General features: G+C 39.9%; 1 protein-coding gene across 1 annotated transcript; it reads left to right on the forward strand.

Moving 5' to 3' along the window:
• Positions 1–4,318: 4,318 nt before the first annotated feature.
• On the forward strand, positions 4,319–6,282 carry LOC6606732 (probable citrate synthase, mitochondrial). Its single transcript, XM_002031493.2, has 5 exons — positions 4,319–4,494; positions 4,543–4,748; positions 4,828–5,599; positions 5,664–6,086; positions 6,141–6,282. The coding sequence occupies exons 1-4, from the start codon at positions 4,450–4,452 to the stop codon at positions 6,075–6,077; spliced, it is 1,437 nt and encodes a 478-aa protein (XP_002031529.1). The 5' UTR covers positions 4,319–4,449; the 3' UTR covers positions 6,078–6,086; positions 6,141–6,282.
• Positions 6,283–11,334: the final 5,052 nt, after the last annotated feature.

Genomic DNA, 11,334 nt, shown 5'->3' on the forward strand with positions numbered 1-11,334 from the left:
AAATAACTTCAAATGCCAAAAGGGATCAGCGAAAATGGTACCCTTGGGCCATGTAGAATAGCTAAGATATGGCCATAAAACTAAATTGATTTGTATCCGTGGTATTCAAAGCAAAGGGTACATAAAACGAAGAAAAAACACAAAATCATAAAAGTTATGTGATGAGTTGTTACACTGGTCAACAGGGACTTAATTCCACATAGATAAGATTTCATAATACTTTTCAAGTAATTCCGCACTGTTCAATCGAACATTTTATTTGTTTATGCTACAGTAATTAGTTTTCGAATCAAGTAAATCTGTTAAATTTCTAAAACCTTAACTGAATTATTTAATTTAGAAGAAAATTTATCTTCTCAAGCGCTTGAAGTCAACGTACCCATCAAGCAGGTTCGGTGGTAGAGTTGTAATCAGTCTGAAAGTTGGACTGCGCCACTTCTGGTACGTTGAGTAATGTGAGTGCTTCCGTTTCCGTGTGTCTATATGTGGGTTTGTGTGGCCACTTCCTGCTGCCTCAGCCACATCCTCATTCTCGTTTCAACATTTCGTTTCGTTTTTATTTTATTTCATTTTACGGAAAAATTTTCAAAATACTTAATACTCAATTTGGCCGAGAGAACCACACAGACAGAGCGAAATGCTATGCCAGACGAGTGCCACAGGGTTTAAAGTGGGTGAAAGTGGGGGAAAGTGGAACGATGTGGGCGGAAGCTCATGTGTGTTGTGTTAACTGCTTCTCCCACTTGGTCGCATTTCCTTCTGGGCTCCGTCTGTGCGGCAAAAGCGAGATAAAAGCGTCTTTAGCCAGCTGAATAACTTGTTGGATCCTGCCGACTGGCACTGCAACAAACACTTGCCGACCAAATGGTGCTTGAATGTATTTCACTTTGATTTGCTTTCATTTTAAAGAAATCCATTCAGTGCTGCGGAGTGCGGAATGCGCTTGGCATAAATCTATAGAGACTGCAGAGCTTGAGGCTTTTATGCGCGGCACTTAACCGCTTAATTACTCATTATGCTCGAGTTTATCCAGCCATTTAAACAGCAGGCACTCAATGCAAGCAGGCAAGGTAGCAGTAGCGCTGTTAAATGTATAATTGAGCCAAAAGGCAATAAAACATTAATTAAAAATCTTTACTTACAATCAACGTATGGCCACCGCCCTCGAGAGAATTTTTACAATCGTCATCCGTCGGCCGCTTGTACAAATATGAAAAATTCATGACCATATTTTCTGTGTATAAACATATTCTTATCATATGCACATGTGTACATCGTTGTTCAATGCACTTTGCATTCGCGATCAAAAGCTGATGTCGGTAGTAAAATAATAAAGGTTTTCATACTTTAAACGCTCAAGTAGTTGCTGATTCATACCTTCTAACTACAAAGTACACATTTTAATTGGCTTCACTGACAACGAGAGACACTTGTTTGCATACCCAAAAGTCAGTTACAATTAAATTGAAACAAGTTAAATACTTTAAATGAGTTTTATAAAGTGCACACTTACTTGAAGCGAAGGAAACTCTTGTTTAGGGAAGTGCTATAACTATTTGTTAAAAACAAAATAGGTAAATTTATTCAGCTCGCACATTCAAGAGCAGCTTTAATTTTGTCTTTTGTTTTCTTCTAGTCAATATGACTTTCCTTGCTTGCGTTGAAGGCAAATTGAGATATTTGGTTTCGTCGACGACTTTTTACGAACCAGAAAATGTTCTGACCTTTTGGGTTGGCCACGTCCTTGTTACCGATTTGTCAAAATCATCGACTCACCGTGACCGCAGACACGTGAAGTTCGGGCTGCAACGAAAAAATAGGGAAAATCCAACTGACACTCGTAACAGGTTCGACGTGATGTCAACAAAAGCCAAGCAATATCCACCTAAGCGAAAACTCCTTGACACTCCCACACTTACACACACACACAGCAACACTCCAACACGTCTATACACATACACACACAGGCACGCACGTATGTGGGACGAACTTTCATTAGTGGAAACGTCAAAGTTCGTGGGTAAAAGGAAAAAGGATCCCCATAGAACGCTCCATCTCCGTGAAGTGGCGAAATGCAGAGCCATCGATTGGGTGGCACAGAGAAAATAAGAAGGCGATGCTGAAACTACTGTAATTGCATTTGCATATGACATTCCGTTCAAGTTTGAGAAATCTTCCCGCCAGAAGTTAAATGCCACTTTCGTCAGGAAATACTTATTGCCGTACTTTCTCAAAAATGAATCCGTAATACATATATACACTGAAATAAGCTCCGGGGAAAGATACACAACCTAAATGTAGAAAAGTACGGATACCGTTCCCTCAGCTGCCTCGAATCTCAGTGCTTTTTCTTTTTGTGTATGTTTCGGTCCGCAACAAAGTTAAGTTAATAAAATCATTTTAAAGTTTGGCTGTCATAGATACGACACTTTCTATTATGCATTAAGGCAACAAAATTGCTGCCAACCTTTTCGCTCCTATGTTTTCAGCTTGCAACTTGTCCACTGATGCAAGTTCCAGGACACAGCAAAAAAAAAAAGAAAACGTTACAAAAATGGGTGGGAGTCGAGTGGTCGGATGGGTGGTGTTTGGGCCAAGATAGATACCGTTGCTGACAACTGCTTAAGTGCGAAATTCGATTTCGCATTCAAGGGCGTTGTCCACTTTAAGCTTCTGCTTCCTCGCAATATCTGGCCAAAACGGCGAGCAAACGGCGAAAAGAGCTGGGCGAAAAAGAGGAAATTATTTAAACTTGTAATGAACCGAACAGCAAAGGCGAAGCGGGAAAAATATCAGGGCGGGAAATTTATGGAGGACGAAATGGACACAGAAAAGGCAGTGCTGAAACTGAAGACACTTAAAAAAAGGGTACCTGAAATCGTATTCAGTTTAAATTAAATATGAATATACAAAACCATACTCATCACAACTTTTTAATAATTCAAAATATTTTTTTTTTTTAATTGAGTGAAGCCCCGAAAATGTGGAAATGTCTTAAGACTTTAGATATGTTGCTGATATGCATTTAAAATGCTAAAAATGTTATATATATTAATAAATTGACTTATGCTTCTACCAAATATTCAAGTTAAATAGCCTTAATTTAATTGTAATTTGCAGTGTCGAGACAGAAAGCGATTGAGTGCTGCTAACTAAAAGCAGCCAAAAGAGATAAAACTAAAACAGCAGGGGGAAAAAAAAGGTGAATCGTATTTTAACGAACATTTTAGAATTGGGCGCCATTTGAATATCTGAATGGCCGGCTCGAAATTTGTTAAAGGCTTAAATGCCACTTGAATGCGGCAAGGCCACAATCGTATTCGCTAATTGAATGTTAATTAATAAAAAGCAAAACTGAATGGCACAAAAAAAAAGGGGAATAATGAGTGGATAAACTCGGAGTGGAATACTTGTTGACTGAATGCCCATTTACGGAGAATTCAAGCCGGAAAAGGTGCACAAAAAGCGTGGCGAGATCTACCGCGCGATGAAGTTTTAATTTCCATTTGATGGCTGTTAGTGAAGCAGTGCAAAAATATTTTCATATTTATACGTTTTATTTTGAAAATACATTTTTTTTTGTATGATTTTTGTGTAAAATATGTTTTAATTAAAAGAAAAGTTTTATGTAGTTTTTCTCGCTGGGCCCCTTTTGAGCACCGGCTGATTGCCCCAAAGCTGGACAAAATCAGAACGGCAAACAAACAAATATAAATTTGCTGGGCAGCAGCAATGGCAATAGCCATGGTGGCAAAAACCGAAAAATTCCCCAAAGTGCAGCAATGGCAGATGAAAAACGCTGCCAAAGTACCAATTCCACTCACTCATGCTCGCATTCCCCACATCTCCGCACAAAAGCCCTCTGTTTCTGGCAGATGAGCCAAAGTAAAGTTGAATTCCCCAATGGCCCCAAAACTACAAATAGATATTTAATTTTTTGCAATTCCATACACAGTTTTCACAGTCGAGAGCGAAAGTGTGTGTGAGTGTGTGTGTGCCAGTGGGTGGGCTTCTGGTACCACACAAATGACCCAGAAATTTCGTTAAGCGACAAACAAACAGGAATTAATTTTGGTTGTAGCTTAAAGTTGGTCCCTGGAAACACTCGACAAATTGCGGACAACTATTTAGCCCCTTTTGGCCTCAGACGACCACATTGAAATGCCATGGAATAATACTGCACTTAAATCAGGACTCAACAGGGAAGCTGCAGCTGTGAATTATGGAATCTGGCTCTAAAGATTAAATAGTTTGGTTTGGCATATTAAGGGAATCGACTTCATTTACATTTTTGATTTGAATATCCACAAGCTACCATTTTAATCTATTGACGCTTGTGAATATCATGAAGTAGCCTGTGTTTCAAATCTCTAGCTATTCATCTGTTTCCGAAATTCCCTTTGGTCATAATATAAAATATAAATTTACTTTTTTCGCGAAACTTTCACTATGCAAAGAACCAATAACTACAAAAGCTTCAAAATCTTCTTCAAGGTAATTTATATAATTGGTGTAGAATTTCCGCTGACCTTTTTGTTTCAGAGCGTTCCATGTCGTTCATATCCCGATTGCAAAAATGGTAAAGGCAAAGGCATAAAGGCCAAGTTGGCAAAGAAAATTCCTATAGAACGTGAAAAGTTTTTGGGTATAAAGTGTCTGCACGGCCAGAAAATAATTGGCCAGATCAGTGTTAATAGCGTAATTGGAGGAATGCGAGGACTGCCGCTTTTGTTTTGCGAGACATCGAGGTATGTTAAGTTAAATGGTTTAAAAATTTGGCTTATTTACATGGTATTATTTATGGTTTTCCCTTGTTTCCTATACCAGCTTGGACAAAAACAAGGGTATTTATTACCGTGGAAAACTTCTTAAGGATGTGTGTGCCAAACTGCCACGGGTGCAAGAGGGCACACAAGAGGGAACTCCCGAGGGATGTTTCTTCCTGCTGACCACCGGATTGATGCCCACGAAGAAGGAGGCGCAGGAAGTGACCAAGGAATGGCTGAAGCGGGGCTCAGTTCCGCGCTACTGCCTCCGGATGATTGACTCCATGGACAAGCGGGTGCATCCGATGGCCCAGTTGTGCGCCGCCAGTGCCTGTCTCAATCCGCAGAGCCAGTTCGTCGAGGCTTACACCAAAGGGGCCCGGCGTGCAGACTACTGGAAATACGCCTACGAGGATTCAATGAACCTCATCGCCATGCTGCCCACCGTGGCGGCTTCCATCTATGCTAACGTGTTTAAGGATGGCGAAGGTTCACGGGAGGTCAACCATAAGGAGGACTGGTCCGGCAACTTCTGTCGCATGCTTGGACTGCCCGAAAAGGATTTCGTTGATCTTATGCGGCTCTATATGATCCTGCATGCAGATCATGAGAGCGGCAATGTTTCCGCCCATGCTTGCCACCTAGTCGGAACGGCGCTCAGCGATCCCTTCCTGTCTTTCTCGGCCAGCATGTGCGGCCTGGCTGGGCCACTTCATGGTTTGGCCAATCAGGAAGTGCTGGTTTGGCTGACAAAGCTTAGGAAGGCTATTGGCGATGACCCCTCGGATGAAGAGCTAAAGAAGTTCATCGATGATACGTTGAAAGGGGGGCAGGTGAGATTGATTTCAGGATCAATTCCTGATCAGTAGTAGTAGTAGTATTATACTTATATTCCAGGTCATTCCCGGCTATGGACACGCCGTCCTTCGAGACACCGATCCCAGGTTCGTCCTGCAGAACGAGTTTGCCATGAAGCACTGCAAGGATGATCCGGGCGTAAAGCTGGTGACCCGCCTGTGGAAGATCATACCAGAGGTGCTCAAGAAGCTCAACAAAGTGGCGAATCCGTATCCAAACGTCGATGCCCATTCGGGCGTCCTGCTGCAACACTACTGCCTAAAGGAGCTGAAGTTCTACACAGTTCTTTTCGGAGTTTCTCGGGCGCTGGGAGTTCTGTCCCAGCTGATTTGGTCCAGGGCTTTGGGAGCCCCAATTGAAAGACCAAAGTCATTTTCCTCCACCGAGATCTGCAGATTCATCAATGAAGCGGATAAAAAGGCAGGAAAAAAGAACAATAAGAAAAAGTGCTAAAGAACTGAGGTGAATGTTTGCTTTCATCAAGCTAAACTTTTTACAATTATTTTTTTTTTTTAGATAACAGTCGATGTTTGTATGTGCAATAAAATTTCCAATAAAAATTATAAAAAGATACTCATATTTAATATGTCATTAACATATGAATGCGTTTGACATGCTGTAATTGGCATCACATCTGGCATTTTATATCTGAGTATGATATAAGATAATTTGGGGGATGGAATATCTTATTTTGGTCCTGGAGTTGTAATTATGGCATTGGCCTAAATAAATCGCATTTCCATTGCTTTGATGTTGGGTTCTCCCAAAAACGTGTCTAATATCCATTTCCCCCGGCATCATTTGGTTTCCCCCTTCCCCAAGTGAATCATAAATCAGTCGTGTAATCCAAGCTTTGCACAATTAAAATGATTAAATGTAAGCCATTTTAATTACAGTCGAAGAACGGTTGCAATGAGTAGAAGAAGTCTCAATAGTTTGGCCACAAATTAATTGAAATTGTTGAGAAATACCGCTAAATGTGAATTGGATTCTACGCAAACCCTCACCAGAGACTTGGATAATCTGGACAAATCAAGGATATAAATGTGTGCATGCAATTCCCCTGCTGCTATTCTCTATGCCAACCGATTCGAATTTCATTGAATGTACTCATGATTATTGTAATTTTTATAAAAGCATTCCATCAACTGATTGATTTCAGTTCAATTTCTCCCATTGTTTGGCTTACCCCTTTCCATTTCCATTTTTAGTTTAATTGAAACGGCCCGTTGTTTCTATGACTGATATTTTATTGTTATTTTTATTTTGCAAAACCTTGGGGATTATTAAGCCAGGTCCCTAGATTATACTCTCTGGGATTTCGAAATCATTTTTTAACGAAAATCTTTATTTGGCCTACATAGCAAGTGACCCACAACGAACTAGAATTCTAGGCTTTTGCATATTGGTAAAGGTATGATCTTATGTAATTTGTATTAAGCCAAAAAATTTTGTAAATTCCATACGATTTTAATTTCTATTAAATTATTTAATTACTATTATTTAATTTACTTATCGGCAGTAACACTTAACATATTATTCTTATATTAACATGATATGTCCCACGTTATAACCGACAATTAATCGAATTTTAATTTTCCTGCTCTCCCCACACACAAATGAATACATTCCCGCCCCTTTTGGTAACCATAATAATATGCTCATGAACTACTTTTTCCCGTCCGGTCCTTAACTTATTATTAATTGCTTTGAGCATGGGAGGTTTTTCGACGGAAATGGGAAATGAGGATGCGATAGGGGGGAGCTGAATGTAAATGATAAAAGTTGAAATATGTTTACCCAAGCTGGTGGGAAAAATAAGCTGCAAAACGTTTTAATAAAAGTATTTACTATTTTCCCGCACAGTTATTTTATTGTTGAGGGAAATCACTAAAAACTTTTTCATTGCAATTCAGTGCGCAGCTACACGCCGCTTTTTTCTCTCCTTTTTTTTAATTTTTTTTGTATAATTTTTTCAAACATAATTTGAAACTGTTTTTGGGTGGGCAAAATGCGGAATCACGCTTCTGGCCTTATATGTTCGCTGCTCCAGTGGCCTTGGATGTCAGAAAAGGAAAGCGAGTCCCGACCCAACACTCACACACACACATATATATGTATACAAACGCTCAAATTCACCCACTTGAGCACGCACACAGCCACAAAAATGGTCGGCAAGGGAACGAAACACATCGGCATCAACCATGTTCCTGTCCATGTGGCCGCTGCTGTCCCGCCGCCTGGCCAGACCCAAAAATAAAACCATGCTCGACTTCCATCTGGATGTGGGACGCGTGTGTGCAGCAGTGGTAGTCATATAAAATGTTCGCACATATGCCAACTTGCTTTCAGCCATTTGCTGCAATATTAAAACAAAAGTAATGCGAAAGTGCTTTCCAACCCATCGCGCTCGTTGCCGCCCACAGGGCGTCCTCCCTCCCTCCCACTTCTCGCTCGTCTAGAAAGAAAACAAAACCGTAGATTAAAAATTTTTCGAAATTGTGTCTGGCATGCAACTATGTGGGGATATTTTAAAAACTGACCAGGGCATGGCATCACTCGCATTACAAGAAACAAAGTTGAATGGGTATGATGGAACTGCACAACATCAATGCCCTAACATATATATGACAGGAAGCAAACTATGCCCAACATACTCCTACTAAGTATCTTACTGTTTTTGCTTACTTAGTATCTAAACTTACGGTACCTTGGGTTCGACTACACTGGTGGGTTTAAAAAATCAGTTTCTCTTGCCAAAAACATAAACGAATTAGCGATAATGGGATTTTTTGGAGTTTATCTTGAAAAGGAATAGCAAGCATGCTGCTCTGATAACTATAACTTCCTCTGGGGGCCACAAAAAATGTTGCCAAATAAAACACTCTCGGCTGCATTCCGAAAACTTTCACTTAAAGCCGCGCTTTTGTCTTGCATTTCGCCTGCGGTCTCATTTCATTAACTTCCGGTTAACTTTAAGAAGACATTTTGAGTGACTCCAACCAAGAAGTGCTTTGTGTTTCGCATATCTGCGTAATCGCATTCATACCCTGAGAGAGAACGGGGAGCTTCTTAAATTGTGCCTTTTTAAATGTAAGCGAAATGTGGCTAAAAAGGAAGCGGAAGGGGGCTGAGGAAGGATGAAGGCACTGGGGGCAATGCAATAACTTCCTTATAGACCAAAAACTTTATGGCTGCGCCAGCAGCTGCACTCGAGTCGCTATCAAACCCGAGTATTAAGCCCCTCCGGCTTTCAGTTTCCTTTCCCCCGTCGCAATGTTATTGTATTATAATGGTCTCCAGCGCGGACCAAGGCTGCTTGTGGATCTGCGTATGTTCTATTTTTTAAGATATGCAAAATAAGTTGCAGTTGCTTTCGACAAAGGCGACTTGCAGACAAACACATCCAGACATTGTGAAAAATAACTATGTGTTTGTGTATGTATGTCTGCATGCTATGTGCTATATATGCGTATGTTTGTTGGGCTGAGTGAAAAGTTTGCCGGGTACGCAACAAAATTATAATTCTTCCTCTCTAAACAACGACTGGCCAAAGGAGGAAAGGACATGCTGAAAGAGCAGCAGTAGTAGCTGACTGAGTGCCAGTAACGGTTGGCTTCTATGTGGCAGTTTTCCGGAAGTTTCCCAAATAAATTGCCCCAGATTCTTCTCTACTTTAATATTTTATACATATTAAATGTACTTTCCTAATGACTTTTATAAATTGCTATGGTCTTCGAGTCGAGATTATTTAAAATGGATATCATTGAAATGCTCACTTAGTTATTAATGAAACATGTGCCTCGAAAATCGTTCCCTGTATTAATTAATTGTTTAATTATTTCGATGTTTCTTTCATATTTATTTCCATATAATTAAATCATTTTTAATTACAGGGTTAATGAAAACAATGCATTATACATTGTTATTTAAATAAATCGCTTTTAATATTGATTTGGTCGCTAATGAGAGATGCATTATTGGGTTATTTGTCTGAAATTGATGATTTTTTAATGTGCCATTCGTGCATTCTAGTCTCCTTTGATATCTGATATTTTGGCTAATTGCTATTGTTTTACAATTTTAAATTTAAAAAGGACAACAAAATTGTATGTTTATATTCCATGTATGCTGTTAATTCTTAAATTTGTATTAGAATACATAAAATAAACAGCGTTACGGCTTTAACCGTTTCCCAAGCAGAACTTTTCAATGTTCCACCTTCTATATTGCGCCCATTTTACAGCCAGCCCCTTTTTTCTGGTTCTCTCTGGCGTTTACTATTTCATTTTCCAGTCGAAGAAGTATTCGCACATAGTTTTGCCCGGTGGAATGTGCTAAAAGTGCCGGCAGGTAAAAATAATTGCGATTATACTCGCTATTTTTCCGCACAGCAACGCTGTGCTAACACTAAAAGGGAGTGGTGCTGGGAATTGCGGAGTTGGATGGGGAATTTACCTTTTCCGGACAGACAGAAGATAGAGTGAATGCGTCCTGATGGCATTCTGGTTTCAGTGAAGGATCTTCCAGCTTGGCCCCCATTTTCAACGATTTCGATTTGGCTTATTTCTGTGTGGAATACGAAACCACTGTGTCTTTAACCTTTTTTAACTATCTATACCTATAACAATATCTTTAGCTGTTAAAAAACCCACGAATAATAAACTGATTTTAAGTTACCGATTAACCGGTACATAAATAACACATTAAATCGCCAAAGATTAATTACATCAACATGCATTGCACTGAATGAAGCAAAAATTAAATAAAAGAATGCACAATAATGCTTTTTAATAATATGTAAAAGTGTTTCACAGACACAACCAGCTTTGCACCGATTTATATTTGATTTCTGTTCATTGAAAACTTTCGTTTGACTATGGAGATTGTTTTTTATTTGTGTTAGCATATATTTGGGAGAACAAAAACCAACCCAATTAAGTTGATAGCCATTTAAGAACGCTGATTAACAGACTGATAGGCAATAAACGGCTGCACACGGGGCGTATGCGCGATTTGCGTGCAAATTGGCCTACCTAAGGATTCTTTTCTTCGGTTTGCTACCTTCTCTGATTTCTTGCTGCGTAATTAGGAGCAGGAAAAGTTTGCCGCATTGTTTGCAATTTGGTATCCCATTTTTGTCATCGTCAACATCATCAGCATCGTACCCATCTGGCTGGGCTCGGTTCCATTGTTCGTTAAATTAGGTTTTGGTGAATGGACTGCAGTTGTCGCTTATCCTTATCTGCTTGTCCTTGTAATTATCAAGCGAGCACCAAGGACCAACAAGGTGTCCTCTTCCCCTGCTATCTGGGCCATTGTTTTCGCGTACTCAAATCGCGAATTATGCTTTCCACTCGGCTGATTCTGGCCAACTGGCAGATAAGATATGCCCAAGTCGAGATGTTGGCTTTAAGAATGCAGCCGCTTTAATTAGTGATTACGCATTTGCAGCACGTGCTACTTGCTACTTGGCCCTTTCGCTGCGACTCAAGTTAATTAATTTATTATTGTTCTGGCATTCGTTTGGCAACAAATTTTGACACAATACAACTGCCAGCCCTCCATACTAAAATATGGTAAATTTACTTCAGCACTGACCTCCTGTTGTTCCTGTGTTGCGGGGTTTCATTAATAATTCAGCTCATACGAAACTAGAAGCAACTGCTGAATTGAGTAAGCGAAAGCGGGATAAATTAAGTTAATCTCA

The sequence above is a fragment of the Drosophila sechellia genome, chromosome 3R (genome assembly GCF_004382195.2).
Source record: "Drosophila sechellia strain sech25 chromosome 3R, ASM438219v1, whole genome shotgun sequence".
NCBI classification, from domain to species: Eukaryota; Metazoa; Arthropoda; class Insecta; order Diptera; family Drosophilidae; genus Drosophila; species Drosophila sechellia.